The 27479-nt window shown below is 40.5% G+C and overlaps 1 protein-coding gene across 1 annotated transcript in view; it reads left to right on the top strand.

Moving 5' to 3' along the window:
- The window catches only part of abca2 (ATP-binding cassette, sub-family A (ABC1), member 2), a 124024-nt gene that overhangs the window by 58946 nt on the left and 37599 nt on the right, over positions 1 to 27479 (top strand). The window contains 15 exon segments of the mRNA XM_037777355.1: positions 1727 to 1948; positions 4519 to 4901; positions 6138 to 6297; positions 7486 to 7614; positions 7807 to 7974; positions 8364 to 8460; positions 10158 to 10331; positions 14462 to 14564; positions 14874 to 14988; positions 18032 to 18222; positions 20394 to 20544; positions 20705 to 20909; positions 21004 to 21168; positions 22790 to 22970; positions 25605 to 25817. Coding sequence (XP_037633283.1) covers positions 1727 to 1948; positions 4519 to 4901; positions 6138 to 6297; positions 7486 to 7614; positions 7807 to 7974; positions 8364 to 8460; positions 10158 to 10331; positions 14462 to 14564; positions 14874 to 14988; positions 18032 to 18222; positions 20394 to 20544; positions 20705 to 20909; positions 21004 to 21168; positions 22790 to 22970; positions 25605 to 25817 — 2657 coding nt within the window.

The following is a 27479-nucleotide window of genomic DNA, read 5'->3' as shown; positions in this document are numbered from 1 at the left end:
TCTGCATCGGACCAGTGTACCTCGCCTGCTGTATCCCACAATGCAAAGCGCTGGGACGGTACAGGCTACGGTTACAACAACAACAGCAGCCAAAAACGGCTCTCATTTTTTTCATTTTTCGTAGCTATTTCATCACTAAATTCACTTCTGAAAATTTTTCAGGCGAAAAATCTACTGTGTAGATTTTGAATATTGACAGCTTTACAATAATCAATGGTGAATCGAACATTTGCTCAACATTTTCAGAGTTTAGAAGCTCCACAAACTGCCCTGAAGGCTATCTAGCGCCTGCCGGGGTCTCTACCTTGCCGGCCGGGTACTGACGCTCACAAACCAGCTACAGAGCAGTGGCGAGGGAAGAGGGGAAGAGGAGAGGGAAGAGGAGAGGAGAGGGAAGAGGAGAGAGAAGAGGAGAGAGAAGAGGAGAGAGAAGAGGAGAGGGAATAGGAGAGAGAAGAGGAGAGAGAAGAGGAGAGGGAAGAGGAGAGGAGAGGGAAGAGGAGAGAGAAGAGGAGAGAGAAGAGGAGAGGGAAGAGGAGAGGAGAGGGAAGAGGAGAGAGAAGAGGAGAGAGAAGAGGAGAGGGAAGAGGAGAGGAGAGGGAAGAGGAGAGGGAAGAGGAGAGAGAAGAGGAGAGGGAAGAGGAGAGGAGAGGGCAAAGAGGAGAGAGAAGAGGAGAGAGAAGAGGAGAGGAGAGGGAAGAGGAGAGAGAAGAGGAGAGAGAAGAGGAGAGGGAAGAGGAGAGGAGAGGGAAGAGGAGAGGGAAGAGGAGAGAGAAGAGGAGAGAGAAGAGGAGAGGGAAGAGGAGAGGAGAGGGAAGAGGAGAGGGAAGAGGAGAGGGAAGAGGAGAGATAAAGAGCATCCTCTGATGGGGCAGAGAGATACCTGCTGAGACAACCTTTTTAACATGTCTCTAATTTCTGGAGGGAGATCAGTCCATTGTTTTGTTGCTATAACTGAAGAAGCAGTTTGAGTAAATTTTGTCAAGCAATGTTTTATTTTTTTATTTTATAATATTTTACCGTCTCCCCTCGTTGATGATCCTGTTCGTCTGACTTCACTATGAGCTGTTAGAATAAATAGTTTAAACCTGCAGTAACTTATAAAGGAAACAAACAGAACATAAACAAAAAGATCTAAGTTGTATTTTTTGATAATATTGTAATAGTGGTACGAGTTTTTTGGAGTTTTTTGTGCAGTGCTTTAAGAGCTGGTTTAAAGGCTAAAGCCTGGTCTAGCATACTGCTAAATACATCACTTTAACCGTTTCATACTGCATACTACTGAGGAGTATACAGTATGTACTGTACTACATACTGCGTTCGTCAGTAGTATGTAGTAGGCGGTTTCTAATACAGCATATGACTGCAGGCTTTTCATTCTGCCTTCAATTTTTGCCTCCAACATGGTCGGTCAAGTTGTCGGAGTTTATTTTGATCATACCCTTGATTACAGAGGTATACACGCCATTTACCAAGTAAGTTAACAAATCAAACCAGTCCAGTGTGAGAACAGGAAAGGCATTATATCTGTTGCTCCACAAAAAGATCAAATGTTCATGACAAAGACAGCAAACAGTATGATTATGTAAGTTATTATTCTGACTAAAAATATGAACTAATCTGAACTCTGCTCAACTTCCTGAATGTGTTTACTATTTGATGTTATCATAAGGGACATTAATAACAAGCAGGACCTTTAGATGCTCACTGTTTGTGTCTTCCACAGGGGGTCCTCCTAACTGGAGCCATAATGGAGATGCTCACCTGTGAGGAGGGCGGGGCCAGTGAGCTCAGTAAGATCCTGTTGGTGCCTGAGAAGCAGCGGCCAGTGCTGCAGGCCTATCGCAGCGCAGTATGCAGCGGAGAGGGGGCTCAAAGGTCAGAGCGCTTCAGGCTGATGAGCCTTGAGCTGAGAGAGCAGATCAACACACAGAGTGTCATTGAGAAGGTACAGCAGAAACATTTGCTGTAGATGCTATAGAACAATATATTGTCATTCAACAAAATAATCCGTACAGTAGTTTGGGATGTTTTTTCCCCCCATTCCTATTTTTTTATTTTCTTTTACATGACAAATCTTTGTGTACTGTGGAGCACAAAATTCCAGAAATATGATATTTTAATTTTTTGGGAACAAGATACAATGATGTGCACATCTTGTATGTAGAATATAAGGTGCATGAGTTTGGGACAGCCACCTTTCACTTCTAATGCTTCTATAAAATAAAATAGTCTCTAATAACTGTGGGGCCACTGCTTGCTTTACAGGCATTCAGCCAAATACATATACAGTATGTGAAAAGCCTTAATACACTAATTTATACAAATGCAAAATCTTTTAATACCAGTCCACATATAATTTGATGCTTTTCAAAAGTACTGTCTATTGACCAGCTTACTCCCTGACTGATGAGCTGGGCCAATATGATCAGCTGATATTACAGATATATAGGTATCAACGTACAGTATACTGTATGGAGTCCAATAAGTAACAAAAAATGGTCAAAGATGCTGGATGTTTGGGGTCATTTAGAAACAGTGTCTCCATTATCCACTGGAGAACACTGAGAGCACATTTTAAACTATATTATATATTTATTTATTTATTTTTCGATAAAATGTCCCACTGTCAATAACCAAATTTAAGGGATCCTTATCAAAATATATTTTAATGTTGAAAATGTATTGTAATAATATTGTATAATTTGTTTTATTCTCAAATGCTGATACCAGATTGTAACAGCTCAGGATATGAAGCAACAGGGTAGAGGGCCCAAACATAAGCGTAGCAGATAGAATATAGAGCACTTTACTGAATCCTCGTTGAATGAACAGGCTAGCAGTGATCATTGGTCGTGAAGACTAGGGAAGGAAGGCAGTTTGCAGCAAGTCAAAACACAGATAGCAGAACACAAGCAAGTAACAGGTTGGTTCAAAAACTGTGACTTGCAAGGAGCGTAGACAGGGTCTGATATTAACTTTTTTTCACTTCCTGCCACTGTGGCAGGCAAGTATTTTTTTTGTCTGCCACTCAGAAATTTGATCTGCCACTTTTGAATTCTTTGCGCTAAATGAAGGAATAACATTTTAGATCTGAAGTCATTCAATGTTCGATATATTTTACATAAAAAAACATTATATACATGGTAAATTACAGTGTTTGAATTACACCGTGGAGGGAGGGTAGTGTAGCCTTCACAGTACTGTACTGTACTTTGTTATTGTCATCTATAGTGGTTATTTGCATAAAAACACACTATTCAAATGATTATGAATATTTAAATATTTACTTTGATTAAAAAAATCTTGGTACGTTGTTATGAAGTTCCCTCTCTAATATCTATTTTATATTGATGTGAAAACATCTCCTCAATTAACTGGATTTATTCAAGTTTCTCACCAAAAACGTAATTTTACCAGATTACATTTGAACGCATCATGATGACGTTGTAATACGTTGATGTGATACGTTTACCTTTACCCAATAGTAATTTCACTGAGCAGAGCTTGAACGCCTCATAATAATAACTGAATGGAACCTCCTTTAATGTTAATAGCTCCGGTATTTAACCAGTCAGGACTGTGCTGCTAACGGCTGCTAACAGGTTACGTTACTACTCTCCGTTGAGTTGAGGTCCTCTCTCCGCTCTGTGTCTGTGAAGCAGTTACGATGCGGCGGTGCTCGTGCATGTGTGGGGGGGTCGATGCATAGGAAGGAGCCCCGAGGGGAGGGTGGGAGGGTTTAAACGGAGCTCCTGAGGCGATGCTACTTTCAAATGATGCTAGCTTTCCAACATCGTCGACCCTACTTTTAATACAACCTTTAATTGAAACATTTTGGTCGCCTAAAAATGTCTTACTCAGCGTTCGGTTGTACTTAGCTCCACCCTTTCGTGTCACTTCTGGTTGCAAAAAAACAAGATGGCGACGGCCAAAAACCACTATGGCAATGGACAAAATGCTGAACTGGAGGCTTCAAAACCGTAGTCCACGAACCAGTGGGTGATGTCCACTGAAGTGAAGTCCAGCATGAGGACAGTTTCATGTTTTTTTTTAATGCCTGAACAGCAACACTTTCATTGTATGGCATTCCAAGGTGAAAATACAAAGTTTTGTCCATCTTGAGGTGGTTGTATGAACCTGATGTGGCTCAGATGCATAGTAGAGAAGTATAGGAATTTAAATAAAATTAAAAATAACTTGTGTCCATAACATATTTATCTTGTTCACACAAGATATAAAAACAACTCATCTTTTGTGACTTTCAAGAGATGTAAACTAGTAACAAACTTTAATACTTTTTTTCAAGAAAACGAAGTACTTTAAATTAAATTAAAATTCATTATACATAAATACATTGAAATGCTGGAGCAGTTCTAGCATCGTCAAAGCACAAAGACAATTAAGAATGAATTTATCATCTAACTAACAACAGCATGTTTGGATCACATTTTATGTGTTCACTAGCTCTCTCCCTTCACCTTTTATTCCTCTCTTCCTCCACCCTCATCCCACCAGCTTCACCTGGAACAGCCCGACACTTTGGTTCCACTCTCTCATACCAACCTCGGGACATTATTGAAGGACCTGGCTGATGTGGAGAGGCTTCTCAAGGACGTGGACCTGCTCTCTGGCCTGGCTCGCCTGCTGCCCAAAGGAGCCTGTGCTGGTCGAACTCCAGCCCCCCCTACAAACATGACCTGGCCCCTTAACGCCACCACCTGGGGCCCCAACACGACTGACATCCCTAGGGAGGAGGGGGTGGAAGGAGCAGAGGGAGGAGGTGGAGGAGCAGCAGGAGGAGGGAAAGAGAAGGAGGAAGTAGAGAACCCTCACTCTCAGTTTTCAGCATTTGTACAACTGTGGGCCGGACTGCAGCCAATTCTGTGTGGGCACAACAGGTGGGTGAGGCGTTAGAGGTGATGGAATCCAAACATGACAAAACAATGGCTATGTCTGTGTGATGAAAGCACAGAGAAGTATCTTTACAATTTAAAGGATGATTCCTTTTTATTTCAACTTTGGTCATATTTTAGTTGTTGTGAACCATAATTTCTATCTAAAAGAATAACACTATCGACCAGTATTAACTGCTGACTCCCACGTATCACTAAAATGACATCTAAAAGGCCAACATTGTTGCCCCATTTTAGCAATTACCTTGCTGATTACAACTGATTGAAATGATTAATAAAACTATAAATAAGACCAAGTTGTAATAAAATGGAATTATCCTCTTTAACAAAGCTTAGTTCTCACTTTCTTTTGTGTTTGTATCATATCTGCATTTTATATTAGATTGAACATGAATTGAGAAACTCATAAGAAGAATTCCTTATCAGTTAAAGCTGCAGTGGGTAGAAATGGAGCAAATATAAAAAAAAGATATTTTTATAAAACGGTCACTATGTCCTGACAGTAATGCATGAGACAGGTAATCTGAAAAAAATCATGTTCCTCTGTGTCCTCCGGTGCTCCTAATGGCATCTGCAAAATGTTACAGACCGGAGGAAAACAACCAATCAGAGCTGATCTAGAGTCAGCCGTCCAGCTGCCGTCTCTGAGAAGCTGTCAATCACTCGTAAACTCCGACCAAACGGTCAAACTAGGCAGCGCTGATCAAATATGAATCAATATTCTGTTACGTTAATGCCTATTTCTATCCTCAAATGTTTGGAGATTTGAGCACCGCCCACCAGCCAGAGCACAGCCAATAGAGACACTCTCTCTCTAAATGACCTGTGATTGGTCAAAGTCTCCCGTCACGGGCTAGATTTTTTAAAGCCTGAAAACAGAGCCATAAGGAGGAGCAGAAGTCTAGTTTTCTCTCCGAGCACTTGAATTACAATATGCTGAAAGGTTATTATGGAATTTTTGCCAAATGATGCCTAAGCCTTTCTGCCTACTGAAGCTTTAATGCAATCATTGCAGCTGTGCATGGTGTAAAGACCGTATACTGGGAACAATGACATATGAGCCTGGTAAACTTGTGGCCTGATTTGTGAGGAAGAATTATTTTGTTTAATTTTCGTTATCTAAAAACCTGTGACAGATAAGATAAAAAATGATAATTTAATTTCCTAGCACTGTGACTTGGCAGTAAAGTTAGTGGCCTTATCCTGTGGCTCTTGTTGCAGGATCATTGAGCCAGAGGCTTTGAAGCAGGGGAATATGAGTTCTCTGGGATTCACCAGCAAAGAACAGAGGAATCTGGGCCTGCTTGTTCACTTGATGACTACAAATCCCAAGATCCTCTACTCCCCCATTGGATCCCAGGTGGATAAAGTGATTCAGAAGGCAAGTAGACAGCACTGTCTTTGGTGTAGGTGTATGAGCAGAGCTGTTCACATTCTCACTGATAAAGCTGTGTTACATGCTGAAGAATTCCAAAAACTATGGTTCCAGCTGCATTAGTTTTTTTTCCCACTTGGTTGGCAGGGAAACCGGCCTTAAATACAACACTGTAATGTTCTCACCATATAAAGTTGTCATTATGAGACATATTCACACATCCAGCAAACACAGAGCAACATACACATTCATTTTAAGTCAGGCGCTTCACGCTTTAGATCTGGTACCTGCAAAAAGCATAGTTAACTGTTAATAAGTACATAATAAAGGATTTATTAACCTTAATAAGGCATTGGTCTTGCCTTTGATCCGGTACTTACAAAAAGCATAGTTAACTGTTAATATGTGCATAGTTAACTGCTACAAAGGGTTAGTAAAGGTTTAACAATGATATGATAGGTAAGTAAGCTAAACTCAATACATGTTTGTAATGCTACTATAAACAATTATAAGAAACTCATAAGGCTTTTATTAACGTTCTTAAGCAGTCCATAAACTGTTAACAAATGCTTATAAATGACTTATAATCTAACAATAAATGTTTTTTTATAATGCTATTATTAACACTTCTATAGTCTTATTAACACATAATAATGTTGATACGCATCTTAAAAGGACTTATAAGGGCCCTATTACCTATTAATTAGAAGGACCTTAATATAAAGCGTTACCGTTTGTTTTTTCACTGATATTAATAGTTTACTCTTGATAATGCTGCATGTGCAGTTTCATTTACACTGCTGCATCTGAAACCAGAGACTCCCAGCATGAATTATGTGATAGAATCGAGCAAACTGTGTTAACGGTTTCATCATTTGTATTCCACACAAAAGACATTAATCATACACTGTCCAGCTGATTAATGTGTCTCTATAGCATGTTGCTGCTGGCCTCTCTTAGCCTCAACAATAGTACAAACGTCCACTGATTATCTGTGGGTGAGCAAAGACCGACTATTGGCATCAGCTCTCTAGATCTCTCATTTGAACAAGTGGGCTGAAGATGGTGGAGATAGCAGTGAGTGTGGGAGGGTGAGAGATGGAAGGAGGAGGTGGATGAAGAGAAGAGTGGAAACCATATGAACAAATGGCTGAATTCATACAAAGAAAACATTTGTTAACTTTCTGTACTTAGGCAAATGAGACGTTTGCATTCGTCGGTAACGTGACACACTACACCAAGGTGTGGCTCAACATCTCTGCCCAGCTCAGGACTTTTGTGGAGGAGGGCCGGCTTCACAACCACCTGGTGTGGCTACAGCAGGTAGACTCACTTACAAGTCGTCTTTGGACATTATTAATGCTATAGTGCTATCAGGATGTAAAAAGAAGCATCTGTGCATTGATATTTTCCCATAAAGTTCATTTATTCATAGAACTTGTACTTGAGTCAGAAAACATGTAATGGTGCACAAGTTAGTCTCCATTCATCCCCCTTCTCCTCCTCTCCCTCCAGCTGTCCTCAGAGCTTCAGCAGCACCCTGAGTTGTTGAACGGCACAGACAGTGAGCTGATGCAGGGTCTGATGGAGGGAAACTACAGCCTTCCTAACATCTCCACCCTGCTGGAGCAGCTGGACACCATCGACAACGCCGCCTGCGGCTGGACGCGCTTCATGTCTAAGGTTGGTATAATGTAGAACATTGGCTCCCAACAAAACAGGCCAACTGCACAGAATATGGGTCACATGCCTCAGTCAGCTGTAACACCTGAACACCAGCTGCTGCTGCTGCTGCTGCTGCTGAGAGTTCATGAACACTAGTAAGAGAGCAACAGAGCAGAGTAAGCAAAATAGCTAAAAGTAATGTATCAATTGTTGAAACTTTGAGTTCTGACTCTCCAAGACTATTGACTTGCTCCCAGTTTGGAGGCAGGAACGGTCAAATAAACACAAACACATGCTGCAGTAATCCAGTGTGATGGTTTAATCTTTGTGCTCAGCTCTAACAATAGTTTCTGATGAATCCATTTATGCTGTGGAAAATTATTTATGTCTTTGCCCCGTGCTTCCAGGTGAGCGTGGATGTCTTCAAGGGCTTTCCTGACGAGGACAGCATCGTCAACTATACTCTAAACCAGGCCTACCAGGACAATGTGTCTGTGTTTGCCAGTGAGTCATCCCTCTTTGTCAGGGTGTGATCATGCTACCTCAGTTGATAGTAAAACAAATGCTTGTAGAAAGTGCTAGCTCTCTGTGCTCTAATGCAAACCATGTGAAGCACAGTGCTGAAGCAGACATATTTCACTTTTTTTATAATTAATTTTTTTATTAAACTTGCTGAAAATATGATTAGGTGGAGAAGACTTGGAAAAATGCTTGAATAAGTGTGCAAATGTCTATGTTCTGTATGTGTGTGTCAAACTGCACTAATTAGCTCATCTCAGTCAGTTTAGTGTTCCCACCAACCGGTAACTGCTGAGTGACTCCTGGCTCAGAGAGTTGACTGTAATTAACAGATATTAATCTGAGGTGCACCTCTCAAGACTGTAACTCCTATCGCTTAAATGTTGATACGGTGAGAGATAGGAGCCCCTGCTGGAGGAGACCCTGCTGAACGCACTGTGTAAAATGTGTGTGAGAATTACAGCAGGTTCGAAAACTGGATCTGTCTATTTTCCTCAAGACAGCTCTGGTCTCAGTTAACATTGGGGTCTATACGGCAGTAACTTGTCACATTGAGGCTCCCAGGGCCAAATAGGCCATAAGGTGAACTCAGAAAAAGTAATTTGTGAAGTGAGTTTTTAAATGTATTTTTGCAAAGACAACACCAGTATGGACTTTAAATCAACAGTAAATCTGCGCTCTCCGAGTGCACTTCTAGTTTATATTAAATTTAGCAACACAAAATATCTCTCAATCTGAAATTTACACATTCAACTCATTTTTATTTAGGCTTCTCTTAGCAGTATAAAATATGATATTTTTAGAGAAAATATTTTCACGCTGCCACCCGATGCAATAATATTCCATGGCGAAAGAAAAGTACAGCAGCATATGGAACAAAAATGTCGTTTTTGAAAGGCTAAATGCCAACAAATATGGACTGAAGCAGAATATTTCGTTAGATAAAAACATGCTGTGAATTTTGGAAATGATTATCTATCTTTTTTCAATACATTTTGACTGAAGACAGACAATTACAGAGAAAGAGAGAGAAAATGTGGACTATTGCACGCAATGTTTCTGTAATCCGAATGCTAACATTATGAATGAAGCTTTGAACTGTTCGTTAAAGCGCCAATTATATCATGCATATAGTGCACACATGGAACACAACTTTTATAGTTAGCCAAAAAGTGTGATTATTTCACTTTCATTTCTGGCCTACATACCTTAATGTGATTATAAGTTATATTGGTGTGCAAATTAGTTTCAATGTCTCATTCATTATCTCACAGCGTATACGGCCATTATGCAAATGCATTGATTCGGCTGCCAGAGGAAAGTTGGAGGAGAGGACTAACGTTAATCGGCGCTACTCCTGTCAATTAAATGGGGCCTTTGTCATTAACCCTCTGAGACCCACAATAAACCCGTTTTTGTAGGACAGAGTGACAGACTGCTTTAAAATGCAGTGGACAATGCGACCTGAAACATGTAGAGCAAACAAGTAAAAACAGAATTCACTGTGTATGATAGAGTCAGATCCCCAAAGGACAAACAGGCCTGAATTAAAGTCAAAGTAAGAAGTTTTGCAACAGGCAGAAACTGCACCTAGAACTGTAACTGAACCTACAGTATGATGTTGGTCTACTGTTTGAGCCACCAGGACACGTCTGACCTGATATATGTTCTTTTTATTTCAGGTGTGATCGTCCAGACAAACAAAGATGGCTCCCTGCCACCCCACGTTCTGTACAAAATTAGACAAAACTCCAGCTTTACAGAGAAGACCAATGAAATCAGACGAGCCTACTGGCGTCCCGGGCCCAACACCGGGGGGAAATTCTACTTCCTCTACGGTTTTGTTTGGATCCAAGGTGAGTGACTCAAATGCTGAATATAATTTATATTCACGATACAGGCTTTAATATGGATTTGATACATAATTGACATGGTTATATTTGATTTGTTGCAATCCTACCATGTTTGGAATCTGAAAAAATCTTAAAGGTCCCATATTGTACAAAGTGAGATTTTCATGTCTTTTATATTATAAAGCAGGTTTAAGTGCTATATAAATACTGTTAACCTATCAAAACGCTCAATATACGAAGAAATACACACAGCCCATATTCAGAAATTGTGTGTTTGAAACAAGTTGTTAAGACTTTTGTTCATTTGTGATGTCATAAATATACAATATTTAGATCATCACACGGTTTTAAACATAAACATTCTAAATGTGTCTCAGTTTATTTCCTGTTGCAGTGTATGTAAATAACATCAGCTGACAGGAAGTAAACATGGACCCAAACTGTTGCCTAGCAACGCAATTCCGTTGAAATGCACTAAAACGGAGCGTTTCTGACAGAGGGTGAATACAGGTATATTCAGACAGACAGTATGAAAATAAAGGTTTTTTTAACATTACAGCATGTAAACATGTTCTAGTAGACACATAAAATACAAGTATGAAGCTGAAAATGAGCACGATATGGGACCTTTAAAGTAGACTCATTGTTTCAGTGCAGTATGCAGATGGCTACAGTCTCTGCTATAGGTAAAGACCCAGACACAGGTCTACAGGGGAGCCAGACTGTGGTGTCAAATGCTTGGTTAGGTTTGTTTTACTAAGAAAATAATTTATTCTGGTAAAGTGTTAACCACTGTGCACTATGATGTGGCTGCACCTGTGAAGATGCAAGTGCAAGCTGCAGCAGAAGCACTTTCTCACTCAGTCATCTTTTATTTATGGAAGAAGAGAGCAGGGAAGCTGCTCATCTGACACAGAAAGTTGATCCACAATGATGCATCCAGACTGACAGGACACAGTCTAAAGAGTTGGCCCAGAAACGGCCAAAGCATTGTGTACATGATTGTAGCCATGGGAGATTACCTGACTGGGTTCTATCACCCAAATTACAAAATCAAAACACATTTTATCACTCACCTCATGTGGTCTATGTCCATGTTTTGATTGAGGTTTCTACCTCCACCCCTTTAATAATGGAGGCAAATGGAATTTTGCATTAAGGCTTTGACATAAAATGAAAAAAATCTCTTTTCAGAAACATTCCTTTACATATTAAGCAGTAATATCCAGAATACCTGCATAATACAGAGTAAACTGTCCTGGTCTTGGGTTTTTGTTTAGTCTATTTCCTGTTTTATTTAGAAAATTACTTTTTCCATGTGTCATGTTTGGATTTATTTCCTGTCTTTGTGTGTTTTCCTGTTTTTTCCATATCTGTGTTTCATCTGTTAATCAGCCCTTACGTATTTAGGCTGTATTCTAGTAGTACATACTGATTTGACCAAAATGTAGCATATAGTATGCGAACAAAAGCAAAATCTACAGTATGCCAAAAGTACCCAGTATGCATCGGACCAGTCTACCTCGCCTACTGTATCCCACAATGCAAAGCGCTGGAATGGTAAAGGCTATGGTCACAACAGCTGCCAAAAACGGCTCTTTTTTTACATTTTTCGTATCTATTTCATCGCTAAATTCACTTCAACATTTTCGGAGTTAAGAAGCTCCACAAACTGCTGTGACAGCTATGTAGCCAGCGCCTGTCGGGATCGCTACCTCTCCAGCTGGGTAGTCACGCTCACATACCGCTGTGAGCTGGCTGGAGCTCTCTAGAGACCGGTCTCGTAGACGAGGAGCTTTTATATCCTTGTTGACAGATAGTTTGTTTAAATATCACAACATAAATATCCATTATAAATTAACAGGAACCTGTGTTTATCTGCCTTTTGAGTTGAAAAGCTCCACAATTGCCCGTGTGCGTAGTTCGCTCGCCAGCCGGCCAGTCACGCTCACAGACCGGCTACAGAGCAGCAGAGTGGCGAGGGAAAGAGAGATACCTGCTGAGACAACATGACCCTTTTGTGTAGGGATATCAGTCCACTGTTTTGTAGCCGTAACTGAAAAAGCAATAAATTTAGTCGAGCAATGTTTTATATTTCCCGTCTCCCCTTGTTGATGATCCTGTTTGTCTGACTTCACTATGAGCTGTTAGAATAAATAGTATAAACCTGCAGTATCTTATAAAGGCAAACAAACATAAACAACAAAATCAAATTTATATATTTTTATTAATTTAGTAATAGTGGTACAAGTTCGTTTTTTTGTCCAGTGCTTTAAGAGCTGGTTTAAAGACTAAAGCCTGGTCTAGCATACTGCTAAATACATCACTTTGACCGTTTCATACTGCTGCTACTGAGGAACGCAGTATGTACTGTATACTCCATGCTGTGTTTGTCAGTATGTCATAGGTGGTTTCGAATACAGCCTTAGTCTTTGTGCTTCCCTCTCCTTGTGTCAGCTCGTCATCATTCCTTGTTTCCAGTGTACCAGCTTTAGTTGCTTGTTTCTATGTTCCAGCCTTCCTCCTCATGTTTAGTGTCACTGGTCTGATGTAACGAATGTGTAGTCATGATAACACATGGAGACAGTTGCTACAGTAAATAATATAATATTACTTTGATAATTACTTGACTACTGTGTCACATCTTCTATTGTTTCATATCATACTTTTCCACCGCCACATCCTGATAGTTCTTGTTAGTGTTTACATCACATGCTCCACGCCAAGACGTTACCTCTGTGTCCCTTCACAGCAAATGCTTTCTTCTTCACTGAGTTTATGCATAAATACTCAGCTATCATTATGTGAATGAACTGACACGGAATGAATGGTACTGGTACCGGTACATGAACTGAGAGGCTGATGAGGGAATGAGATTCAGGTGAGGGGGTGGGCTGGGAAGGCCAGGCAACTGGAGAGCAGATGAGGGAAGTGGGAAGAGATGTGTAGATGGGTGGGGCGGTCAGGTAATGGGGAAGGAAGGAAAGTCAGAGGACATCTGCTGGATGGACAAAAAATTGCAATGAAGGGGACTGGGGAACAGGAAATGTGGCTGGAGAGGAGGGAAAGAAAGACAGACTGTGACTGTGAATGGAAGTGCCATACTAAATTGCTCAAATACCATTTTAAAACTATTTGAAGCTCCATAAATTGCTTTTTTGACACTTAAGGGCAGCAGAAATAGCTGTAAATGCGACACCTGATGTATTATCACACTATGAATATCAAATAGCAAACAGTTGCCTATTATTGTTGTGCATTATTATTCATTTGGAGTAATTTCAGTGTCCACCACATGAATGTAAGTACAGTATTCGCTCTCCTTTAGCTGCTAAATGCTCCAGTTCACCAGCAAGTCTCCAACTTAGTCGGCTGTTTGGTGGAGATTGTGGACCTGAAAACCAATACAATGATCTAGAAAAAGCTGACAAGCTCTGTAGAGCTGAGGGGAACTGCACAATTGGCAATAATTATCTGTAAGTTTGTCATTATGAGCAACAGCTTTCAAATTACACACGGTTGTTTGATGTCGCCTCATAGCAAGAGGCTCACAGGTTCATATCCGTCTTGAGGCCCTTCTGTGTGGAGTCTACATGTTTTCCCTGTGTCAGTGTGGGTTTCCTCCGGGTTCTCCGGCTTCCCACAGTCCAAAGACATGCCCGTTAGGTTCATTGTTGACCTGTCCAGGGTGCACCCCGCCTTCGCCCAATGTCAGCTGGGATCGGCTCCAGCCCGAATGGGATAGGTGGTTACAGATAATGGATGGATGCATGTTTGATCCATTAATGTATTAATATGTATTAGAGGAGCTTTAAAGAAATACTTAACAAGTTATTCAAAAAAGAGGGAAACAACAATATATACCAACCAACGACCAAATATACCTCACTGACTAGATGCTAATGTAAGGGGAGGAACAATTGAAATGTAACTCATGCAGTTACAGGAAGATCTGCCTCATCACAATACTGGACAATATTACACCAAATAAAAACATCCACAACTCAGGAAACTGAACTGTGAAGAGAGACGCAGAAAACAAAGACAGGAAATTATACAAAAAAAATGTAAATGTAATGCAGAAGTAGCACATTTTGTACTTTATTTATCTCTCTCTCTCTCTCCCCTCTCAGATATGATAGAGAGAGCCATCATCAACACGTTTGTGGGCCATGATGTTGTGGAGCCTGGTAACTACGTCCAGATGTTCCCCTACCCGTGTTACACCAGAGACGAGTAAGAAACGCACTTTAGCATGTTCTCTTATTTGTGGTTCTGTTTAGGTTGTAATGTTGGGCAATGACAAGCAATCATCAGGCAGAGATGGAAAAACATGGTTGTCATAAAAATATTATATGCAGTTTGAAACATTGTGTATTTCAAAATGCTTATAGAAATTGTGTTCTTCATTTCTGATAAATATATGTCATACGTATTACACGTTTGTACATGTTGAGATCCCATGCATTTGAAATGCAGTATGGTCTAATAATGTGTGTATATTTGGTCTTTACCTGATACCCTGTGTTGATGTGTTTTTTTCAGTTTTCTGTTTGTGATTGAGCACATGATGCCTCTGTGCATGGTGATCTCCTGGGTTTACTCAGTAGCCATGATGATTCAGCACATTGTGGCTGAGAAGGAGCACCGGCTCAAAGAGGTCAGAATGTATGATCATATGTCTGTCATCAGTCGGGGGGTGGGAGGGACTTAAAGAGGACCTATTATTCCCTTTCCTTTAGTGTGTTATATAGTATTTTTGAGCTTGTAAAAAGGTCTGCAAAGTTACAAAGCCTAAAGTCCACGCCAAAGGGAGTTACTCTCCTCACAGAAACACCGCTCCTGAACTGCCTGAAACGCCTAGCTTGAAGTTCTGCCTTTTCTTCTGTAACGCGGTGATGTCAAGAAGTAACACATTTGCATAATACCTGCCTAGTGCTAGTTTAGCACAACCTCAAATAAAGCTAGTTAGAGCGGAGCTGGAGCGGAGTTCAAAGAGTTTGGTTTGATTGACAAATCATAACAGAGTGGGCCAGCCGACCAATCAGAGCAGGAGCTCAGACAGAGGGGGGGTGAGAACGAGGGTGCTGTTATTTATCAATACAATGTTTATGTCCTTTTTGTAAAATAATTAGTGAACCGTTAGTCATAACTTTTTTATTTGTGAACAAATATAATTAATGAAACATCATTTCAAAGTTTTTCTGAATCTGCTCTTTTGATTTATAGAATATGATTTTACAGGGCAAACATTTTCCAGAAGAATTGAATGTTCAGACAAAGGCTCTGATAAATGATAAAAATAATCATTTAACTAGTAATAATAATAATAAGGGTCCAAAATGATGTTTCATGCATCGTTTTAAGTAAAAAAAAACTTCAGTTTTCTTGAGGGAGGACCCCCAAACCCAATATCTCCTAGTATCTTTTATTCTCTGTAGAAATTCAGAATGTGTCTCTGTATAATATGTAGGAGCATCCTGACTGGGACTCTGCTCCTAAAACCTGAATGAAGAGCTCACCCACCTGAGCTCTGCATGTGTACCTATCTGTCTGCTGTTGATTCCAGCCTATAGGCATCCTATAATATATTATAGAGCAATACTACAAATAAGACAGGAAAGCACTTTAACTATTAACATTATATATACAAACACACCACCTTAACCCTAGAATGTTCCAGTGTGAATATTATTGGAGGATTATAGGCCTACTATCGAAGATGCAGAGCACAAGTATAATAATATTGCAATAAAACAGCTGATTATGACTGACAGAGTTTAACATGCTTAACGAAATATTGAATAAATAAGTCGAACAGAGATTGCTGATACCGGCCGATACACACAACAACATGTGAAATAAGGGGAGTACCGGCACTTTTTTCCACCTCAAGCACTGCTGTAAACCATGTTAACATGTTCTAGTAGAAACCCAATACAAGTATTCACCTGAAAATAAGCATAAAAGGTCTTCTTTAAATCGATTGGTTAACATGTCAGGCTGATATTTGGTATTTTGTATCCCAGCTCCCTGACCATAGCAGGTATGTTGTTTATTACTATTATTAATATCATCATTTTAAAGGACAAGTCTGCAAATGTTTTACATTTTCTTATTATCAACAAATCCCATGCGCAGACACAACAATGGATGTATCCTACAAACTAAAGTCCTGTATGTGTATCCAAAGCCTGAAATATTGTATTCCTCTGAGCCATAGAGCTCCATTGTTGTTATTAAAAACACCAATGAGCCACAATGTTTCACTGGGGGACATGTTCCTTCATTACTATCAACACACACACTGTAGTTTATTTTGACTCAAGCCTACATTCACTGTCCTGCTTCCCCAAATACTGACTTGAGCACCAAATGCGGATTAATTCGCAGCTGAATATAGTCCCCAACAAATACATTATATCCTGTTTGAGTAATGTTTGTTAAAAACTAAAGTGTCCATCTGTTTTAGGAAATTACTGATCCTTTTTCAAAAATGGAACTATATGTTTGTGAGTTGTTTTTAAAGATTTATGTCTTCAGTAGAAATCAATGGGCTTGGTGCTGAGAGCCACAGACAGAGTAGGCAAGTTAGAAAGTATGGAGAGACTGACTCTCACATTATTGGTTTCGGTCTTTTCATGGGGTTTGTTGAGTACAAGAAAAATATAGAATATCACCAGCCGTACACTGTTTTGAAGTAGCATATCAACGACCCCCTGGATAACAAGATGGTTCATCTCAAGGGGTTTATCCTTCTGATAAAATGTCTCTAACATATAACATGTATGAGCAGAATTAATAATATAATTAGTATGGTTCAGAGATTCAGCATGTCATGATAATGATAATGAATAATACTAGTTCAGTGGTATTTCAACTCTGTTAGGAAACAAATTCTGGGAAAACCACAGAATTCTATTTTTTTAAATAAAAACAATTAAAAAAAAATAAATAAAATGTATTGTCGAATGTGACACAACAAAAACTTGACAAAGACGGAAAGTGGAGAACAGAACAAACATCAAGACAAAACAATTTAAGAGATACATATAACAAATTGATAGAGTGGGGGATGGAGGCTCTGAACTGATTTTGTGTGCATGTGTGTGTGCATGTGCACACATGTTATGAGAGAGAGGGAGAGACAGAGGTATAAATGCTGTAATGTTACCAGGGCAGTGTACAGAGTATGAGATAGATAGATGAGGTGAGTAGCAGAGATAACAATAACGGGGATAATGGTGATGATGGTGATGATGTTGATGACGATGATGTTGATGGTGAAATTAATAGTGGTCCAGCACGTCTAACTACGATGCTCTGCCATGGTTGCAGTGACTATGTGGTTAACATTATCAATTCAAACACAAACACTTGCTTAGGCAACAAAACCACTTAGTTATGTTTAAGAAAAATATCGTGGTTTGGGTTAAAAATACTACGTTTGTAAAGTGAAAGTGAAATTTAACGTTTTGAACACAAAGACAAACAACACGTTGTTGGATTCACACAGGACATGAACAGTTCTCTCCTGGGTGAGAGTGTCTTTGTGTTATTTTATTTTGTGTATCAAAAGCTCAGACATAACACTGGAGAGTAAAAATGTCCTTACCACCACTGAATGACAAACAAACCTACAGTGGACCAGTTTTAAATGTAGTTACAACTTCAGAAATGTAACCCACATGCCATTTCCACAGGTGATGAAGATGATGGGTCTGAACAACGCTGTCCACTGGGTGGCTTGGTTCATCACCGGCTTTGTCCAGCTGTCCATCTCTGTCACCGCTCTGACGGCCATCTTGAAGTACGGCCGGGTATTGCTCCACAGCGACCCCTTCATCATCTGGCTCTTCCTCACCATCTACGCCGTGGCCACCATCATGTTCTGGTGAGATCTCCTAGTTCCACTGAACTTTCTATGAATCCCTCACTTCTCAAAATGGGTCAGTTTCCCAAGCTTTCAACAGTTGACTATTTCTAAAATTCAGACAGAGATGTGTTGCTACAGGCTTCAAAAATGCTTTGGCAAAGTGCGTCAGTCAAAACATTGTGATGCACCTGTGGAGCGGGGCTGCGTGTGCAACTGGGCGATCAAATGTGGTTAAAGGAAAAAGAAATCCATTTAAGCAGACAAATTATATAGTTAGAAACCTCAATTAATAGTTAATCATAATTAAATACAGCTAGTATCAACCTTTCGTCTGCATTTGCTGATTGTCCCCCTGTTCCTACCACGTCTACCGCCATCAAAACGGGAAGAAAATGGTAAAGCAGTAAAGCCCACCTCTTGCTTGATCTGATTGGCTGCCTGTGCCAAGCGCGACATCGACGAGTGGTGTGAATATTTAAACTTTTATGCATGTCTAAAAACTGATAGAAAAACGTGACGCGCGGCTTAAGAGAAGCGCATTCCATGAGCCTCGGCTGCTTGAACTACTGCGTCTTTCATGCATGTGTTGTCCACACCGACAGCATTGCTGCTGCTGGGCTGCTACTGACAGCCCTTTCTTTCATCCTTCTTTCTATCTTCCTTTTCATTACATTATAAATGTCATACATATTTATTCTAGACAGAAAAAGTTTAAGAAGTGTGTGCTCATTTGTAAGTAATAATAATCCACGGAAGCCAGAACTCTAATAATATATGGAGCCCTGCTATTTTCCACAACACTGTCCTGCAAATATTTCCGAATAAAAGCCTTATGTTAAAGGGACTATTTGTAACTTTGTACGCGCATAAATGTAGTGGGTCGTCACACATGCGCGCTCACATATGCGCGTTCGTGTGTGGCCGCTGCCTCTCCAACTCTGCCTGCCTGCCTTCGCTCAGAGAGCGCGCGCGTTCTCAGCTCGCTCCACCTCTAGACGTGAACGCGCGCTCACTCCTCACTGCAGAAGAGTTAGTTTAGCTCTGAGAATATCTAGTGAATGCACAGTGGACGTTTGTGCAGAAAAAAAATGCTGCAGCTCCTCCAGACCAACAGAGGTTTCCCGTGTCTTGTGAAGTGACGGAGCTCATTAGCTAGTAACGTTACCCTCTCGTTACCGACCGGGTGCCGGTGTCTCCTCTGCTCTCCGGCTGCGGGAGGAGAGAGCAGGGAGACACGCTGCAGAGCCCCGCTGCTTCAGCCTGCACTTAGGCAGGAAAAGCCAACACTAGGATCAGATCTAAATCATGTTCATGGAGAGACCTTCATCTGGTCAGCTAACATTACTGCCAAGCAGCTGAAATATAGAGTGATATTGTGGTTTTAGCTGACTTGTGTCGCCTCACTGTTTTGAGTGATGCTCGTTCAGGTATATTGAGAGCGAGCAAGCGCGAGCCCGACGCTGACTTTCGTTGATTTCACGGCCACAGGTGTCGCTGTTAAGAAGCATTTCTGAAAGTTACAAATAGTCCCTTTAACAAATAAAGGAATTCTGTCCACAGAAAAAAACGCTAGAGGGCTTTTATTTTGAAACGGAAACAGGAAGTTAAAAATAAATATTCACTTTTTTTCCATGTCTGTGACATATTCTACAGACATGGACATTGAAACTGTAGTAGGCCTAATGTTGCTGGTATGATATCAGTTTACGGTCAAAAGATCATTTTCACTGTCTATTTTGGCTCAGCACGCAGAAAAAATAGGAGAGACCTCAAATCTCTAGAAGAGACGCAGCTGACATGCAGCCGAGTCGCGCCAAAGCTTTGCTGCTCACGCGGGCTGTGTGGCTGCCCATGTTAACCTGTTAACAGAAAAAGCAAGAGATTCTGCCGCGCGCTGCTTCGGGGGGGTTCCGTGCGGCAGGTTTTCACCCGTCCGTCCAAATCCAAATTTTTCACAGAGACGCAGCAGTTCAGTGTATTATAGTCTGTTATTGCTACGTTGATATAGATGTATATATATCCATGAAATAGTATTAACATAGAGTATTAGTTATTTGTTTAAACTACCCCTGACTTCACTGTGCCAAGCTTTCGTCTAGGAATCATTAGTTTGACTCGTACAATATATGAGATTTCATGAAACTACTAAATGATAAAGAAGCCCAATGTAAATTTCCTTTGTTTCCCAGTTTTTTGGTGTCAGTAATCTACTCTAAGGCCAAGCTGGCTTCTGCGTGTGGAGGAATCATCTACTTCCTCAGCTACGTGCCGTACATGTATGTGGCCATTAGGGAGGAGGTGGCCCACGATAAGATCACAGCCTTTGAGAAGTGCATCGCTGTAAGGCTTTTTCTCTTTTTCCCCATCTTTTCATTTGAATCTAACTATATTTGAGGTCTGTTTGTAAAATGTGCTCCTCGTGTTGCCACTGTGAGGTATTACTTAAATAATCCAGATGCTATTAAGGTGAATAAATTCTTGTTTCACCTGTCCCCTCCAGTCTCTGATGTCCACCACAGCCTTCGGCCTGGGCTCCAAGTATTTTGCATTGTATGAGGTAGCAGGTGTTGGCATCCAGTGGCGGACCATCAGTCAGTCGCCGGTAGAAGGCGATGACTTTAACCTGGGTCTATCCATGATGATGCTCATTATCGATGCCGCTGTGTATGGTGTGCTCACTTGGTACATAGAGGCTGTGCATCCAGGTATGAAATCATTGCCCTCTGAATACCCACGTTCTCAATGTCGAACATATCTTTTCAGATAGATTAGATCAAATGTGTTTTACCTCTCTTATAGGAATGTATGGGCTGCCCCGTCCATGGTACTTCCCTCTGCAGAGATCCTATTGGTCAGGCAGTGGGCGTGTTGAGACCTGGGATTGGCCGTGGTGTGGAGGCGGGGCTGCCAGGCTCAGTGTGATGGAGGAGGATCAGGCTTGTGCTATGGACCAGCGGAGATCCGGTACAAACAAATGATTATTTGGAGCTGACGAGGACTGCTTGTGGACAAGATTCTCGCGTTCTATAGATTCACTTCACCAAGTCAAATTTGAACACACAGCTATCTAAACTAACTTATTAACTAGCACGCTTGGTCCAGTTATTTTCCTTGCCTTCTTGATGTTGATGTGATGAGACAGCACTCTCCTCTGACTTTAATCCCTTACATAACTTCTGACTATAAGGGAAAACATATTTCCATTCACATAGTAAACTTCAGTCTATGTCAAAACCGAAACCAAACCAAACATTTAGGGAAATACATATATTTGCCTTCTTTCTGAGAGTTACGTAAGGTGTGTTGGATAAATATGAAGCTCCAACCAGCAGCCGGTTAGCTCAGCTTGGCCACAGACTGGAAACAAGGAAACAGTTAGCTAAAGGTGAACAGGATTTAGTGTGTTAGGGTTACAACATTGAAGAGTTACATTTAGAAAAATCTCTTTCCAGAAACAGTGTCCCTGGGGACACTGCTTTGGAGCATGACAAACTAAATTCCATTCACCTCCATTGTTTTAGGGTCAAGACAGAAATCTCAGAGACAGACATCTCAAAACCTGGAGAAATAAAATCAGAACTATCGTAGAGGTAGAAGTTTACTATAGGTAAAAAAGAGAATATGTTTGTTTTTTTGTAATTTGGGTGTATACAGATTTTATTATGGGAATTTTGTGTATGAACCTCAGCACATAACCTCATACTGTAGCTAGTCATATATAAATACATGCTGTTAGATGGATTGACAGAGGATCTTGGGGGATGACACTACATCAATGCTCTGTGTCGTTATATCTTTCTGACCTTTATGAATATTAATATAATAATAGTATTTAATAGCTTGTGACTGTGTTTGCTTAGTGTTTAGTCCAAATCAGAAATATGGTTGTTGGTAGCCCAATAAGTTTGAGTTTGTGAGTGATAGAGTACGGTTTAGAAGTGTCTTGACATAACGTCTGTTATGATTTGCCGTTATTTAAATAATGTTCCGAAAAGAAGAAGAATAAGAGTGTCAAAGAAAGGTAGAAGTTTCTTAAATATCTATTTTTGTATTTAAAGTTATTGTGAGGAACTTTTAACTGGTTGTGGAACTCAATTTAATACTGAGGCCTCTATATTATAGAGTACGGTCTAGACCTGCTCTATATGAAAAACGACTTGAGATAGCTTCTGTTAAGATATGAAGCTATGTAAAAATAAGTTCTATATGACCTACATAAGAAAAGAAGAACAACTATTTATATACAGTATAGTTATTTTAATAATGCTGGATTCCGTGAGAAATCAGACAAAATCATGCAGGGTCACCAGAAACTCCTTCAGCTCAGCCGACGCCTCCAGCAGCGACTAGCCCAGATGTGGCTTCGCTCCTGCCTTCGAACCAGGGCTGCGTGGGGCAGACTGTCACACCCTAATGCAGTAAAATGAGAGGTTTCCTAAAGGGAATCAGGTGCTTTGAAACACTGCCGCTTTTGTCCACAGGGACCGCCAAGATCAAAACAAAATAAAAGGTCCTCGTTGTAACCTTAAGTAGTCTTAATATCTTTTTATATCACTTATTTCTTTCTTTCTCTTTGTAACCCCAGAGGAGATGCGAGGCATAGAGGAGGAGCCGAGCCACCTGTCGTTGGTTGTGTGTATAGACAAACTGACCAAGGTGTACAAGACCGGCAACAAGCTGGCCCTCAACAAACTGAGCCTCAACCTCCATGAAAACCAGGTAGTCTCCTTCCTGGGACACAACGGCGCTGGCAAGACCACAACCATGTGAGGGGGACTAGCGTGTGTGTGTGTGTACTTTTGCATGTTTGTGATGATAAAAATCACTGTTTTACTGAAATACTGGTATGTAAAAAAAGACTGCCTTAAGGACATGCCATCCCACCTACTGTAACATACAGTAATTACACTAGTAGGCTTTTTTTTGGTGTTCAAAGTTAGTGTCACATGATCCTATATCATATTTAAAGCCCCTGAAAACTGCGTTTCAAATCTCAAGTATTTCTAAAAAACATTACATATTAATGACTAAATAGACAACATTCAAATTTGATGTTAAGATAAACATTTTTAAAAAGTGTTAAAAGTTATATTTAGTCAGGTGATTTGGCTTTATTTCTATTTGGTAATCTGTGGTTACTAGTGGTAACAGCAGGTGTGTTTTGATAATGCAGATCACATTGTTCCTTTGAAAATGACACGTGTAGCAACTGATGAGGGCAGCAAAAACGCCTTGTGCAGCTACTCAATCAGAATTCGCACCACAAGAAGTCCTGTCAGTGGACTGAGAGGATTCAACACATCTCATTGTTTTATAGAAGAGGCAGAATTCCCTCTTTTCCTTACTGTCCCTTTACTATAGCTCAGTAAGGAAACACAAAGAGGGAATTCAATACTAAAACACAGACCAATGAAGCCTCCTATTAGCTTCTGCTGAACTTTAGAATGCATTTTTATACAGGATGAGGACTGTGGCTTTTGTCCCCCATCACTTACAATAAAATCAGTTTAGGAACTCTTCATGTCAAGTATGGACAGGTGGAATCATTACTGAAATCCTCAGTCTGAAAGGTGGACTTCATCAATAATAAAAACTACTATATAGAGAGGTATTTATTGAATGTAAATACCTTGAATGATTACTGCTGATAAAACAATAATTCACATTCTGCCACTAGTTTCACACTGTTCTGCGTGCACCAAGAAACACAGTTATGCCCTAGGCAGTGTAAAAGACTGCTAGCTAGTAAACATGAATGGAAACAATCCAGGTTTTAACATATTTCTTTTAAGAATGGCTTTTCAAATGTGCTTTCATTGATACACGATGCATCTTGGTGAGAAACACTGAATGTAAACATTAATTCCTTGTTTACAAGAAAACTAGTCTGTCAGATTTAATTGACATTGGCCTGGCAACATACTGTAAGCACTGTAATCACATTTGTTTTAGTCAAATTTTGTTAATTTCTAACTGGTGCGCAGAAATATATCACATCACCTTTTTCCAAATGAGCCCCATCACTGAGAAAAGCACGTACAAAAACACAAAAACAGTCCTTTTTAAAAATATGTGTTCATGTAGGAGCCCATCAATTGAAGGCTGATTGAGACATTCCCAAAATTAAAAACACGCTCACCTGAAGAACAGTAACTTCAACTACAAATGATCTTGGCGTTTCCTGGGATGTAATATTGCACTTATGCATAAAGGCACTAAAACTGTGCAAACAATAGTAACAGTTTCACCCTCAACACAAGAGAGAGAACTACTTGTTGAGGTCTAACAATTCAGATCAAACTAACTGTCCTCTCGGAGGGAAAGTCAACATCTTACACCTGTTCTTCCGTAGTGAAAGGGTTCATTCATTCAAGTTCATTGTTACCATGGCGACCAAGGGCGCCAGCCCCGTTAGACGGTGTCTGGATTAACAGCCTTTTTCAAATTTTTCTCAACAAAGTCCATCTCCAACTCAAGCCCATTCAATCTGTGGGTTTGTCCACCAGGCAAAGTGATGTGAAGCACCGCAGGTACCGAAGCCCAAACTTGATGTTAGGACACAAATGCAGCTCCTTCTTCCTCTTAGTGAATGCAGCATGTTTCTTGGTCACTGCTGGGATAAAATCTAGAAAAATGTAGATCCTCCTGCCCTTGTATGACAGAGGGGAAGTCTCTCCGGCCTGGCGTATAGTATGATGTGGTTTCTAACCTGCAATAGGATTACTCTGATGACCATTGGGCAGGGTGGCTCTCCATCTCCCAGCATGGTGCATAAAGTGCAGTGAGCTCGGTCCAGGATCAGCCTCTCTTCAAGTCAGAGTATTAAGTCAGGTCTTGCAGCAGCTGGGCTGTAAAATCCACGGAGCGAGCGCCCCACCAGGCCTTCACACTTCTTGGACGGGGCAGCGTTTAGTGTGCTAACCGGGGCTTGGAGGACAGCTAGCTGGTTGTCGTGGTCAGTAGCCGACTCCTCCATCTCTTTAATAGTCTCCCAGTGTAAAGGAAGTTTATGCTCAAGTGGCTCCAGAATAGTCATTATCTCTCTTAAGGTAAAATGACCAACTTTATAAAATACTCAAAAAGGTACAAGTACACAAAAAACGACTTCTTCCACCTGCTTCTACACCATCCCTGAGTTTTGTGTGGTCTGCTGTAGCTACACCGGAAGCATGAAAACATGGAGCATCTGTCAACGGTCATGAATAAAGAAAAGAGGTTACATTTGAATGGTTATCCAATGGGTTAATCAATATTAGACCAATTTATGCCAGAGCATCAATTAAGCTGCACGAGATCCAATATATTGAGGTGTACAACATCCATATCCTGCTTGAATTGCTGTTTACTGTTTAATCAATGCTACTGCTACTGACTGCGTACTGTACACTGAATTGTCATAGGTCCATCCTGACAGGCTTGTTTCCGCCCACCTCTGGCTCTGCCACCATATATGGTCACGACATTCGCACAGAGATGGAGCGGATTCGTCAGAACCTGGGCATGTGTCCACAGCACAATGTCCTGTTTGACAAGCTGAGTGTGGAGGAGCACCTGTGGTTCTACTCCAGACTCAAAGGCATGGCTGAAGAGGACATACGCAAGGAGATGGACAAGTCAGTACAAGTCTACTGCATTTAAGTTAGTCATTTTATGGAAATTCATTCTTTGCCTGTGGTAATCGGACAACTACAATACAACTTTACATGGCAAATAAGGATAGTCAAATCACTGATAACCAAATGCAACCAGACAAAACCATATTATGGCAATGATTTCAGATCTTCGGGAATGCCTAGTCTTAAAAGAAGTAGGCTACACTGTACCTTCAACCTAACTTGCCCTTTTCTTACCAATTGGCACTTTTAGAACATTTTAATACGATTTCAATCAGGAGAGACCCCGTATAGAATGACAATAATTTATTACATGATACATGATAGAAGAATAGTGCATTAGACTCCATCGTGACGTAGTATATCAAAAGGGGTAGTGATGCCGTGATGAGATTAGGATATATTCCCCCCTGGAGTCTAGACACTGGTGGTGGTGGTGAAGGGAGTAGCTGAAGATCTATGAAGGAATGTAGAGCAGGCCTGGGCACAGAATCTGATGAAGCCTGGAGGTGACGGGGTGGAGGCGGGTTGCATCGAGTCGCACTGAAAGACAACTGACAGCAGCAAAGAGGAGAACGTTTTTTAAAATTTGATTGCAACGATAAGATTGGCACATGAGAGCGTGGTAGAATCTGTTTGGTTAACTAAGAGTGAAACACCCACAGTCAGCTGATAGAGGAGGAGCCAGCAGAGAGAGAGACAGAAAGGTTGGGATTGAGGGAGAGTATAAGGAGGGTCTTCCTGTCTGAACTTTGGTTTTAAGCTTCATATTATTGGTGGCCTGCAATCTTACCACACACACGTTTATGATCTTATTCACTTAGTTTGTTTTATTTATATATATATAAATATTTATTACTGTTGATATTGTTATATAATATTAGAAGAACGCAAAACGTTAGTCTTCCGATGGAGTTGGTTGGCTTATATCCGTGTGCTCCAGTGTCTTTTGGACCTGGTCTCCGAAGTCTTGCCTATTACAAGATTGCCCTTCTAGATTACTATTCCTTCTAAGATTACTATTCTCTCCACAAATGAACAAGAGAAGAGAGTCAGGACCTCTGTTGAGGCTTATGTGAAAAGTATAATATTTGTTGTCCTTTCCTGTTAATGGCACCTGTGTTTGAGTCCTATGACAGTTACATATCAAGTGTTGTTCCTAGGTATTTATTCAATCAGTTCTCAAATAGAGGCTGGGGCCTTTACTTACTGCTACTGCAGAGGCATTTATTTCAAACAGCTGTTATTTTTTCTGTTCCCCAGTTACTAAACTCAACGCTTCATAATAGTTTATAAACTCAGCACTTCTTTGATAGCAAGTGATAAATAAAAAGATCAAAAGTGATAAACTTGATAAATTCAGTATGATGTATATTTACAAATTTGAATTGAAAAAACAGCAAAGTAGATTAATCATGATTTAGATTAATTAGTGAATAAGAACACGTATGTGAAACAGAGGAAATGGGAGCAGCAGTGGTAAGAATGAAATGACACTGATGGAATTAGTGCCGTGGAAATGTACATTATACTGGAATGTGAAACTGTACTATATGTACCGTATAACTGTAGTTATAGACACTGATATGGATAGTGAATCAGCTCTACGGCAAGTAACTAACTGCTTTGCTGTGTGTGTGTGTGTGTGTGTGTGTGTGTGTG

This window comes from Sebastes umbrosus, chromosome 8 (genome assembly GCF_015220745.1).
Source record: "Sebastes umbrosus isolate fSebUmb1 chromosome 8, fSebUmb1.pri, whole genome shotgun sequence".
In the NCBI taxonomy this organism is placed as follows: Eukaryota; Metazoa; Chordata; class Actinopteri; order Perciformes; family Sebastidae; genus Sebastes; species Sebastes umbrosus.
The sequence above is the reverse complement of the archived record's forward strand: the minus strand, read 5'-3'. Positions and strand labels throughout refer to the sequence as shown.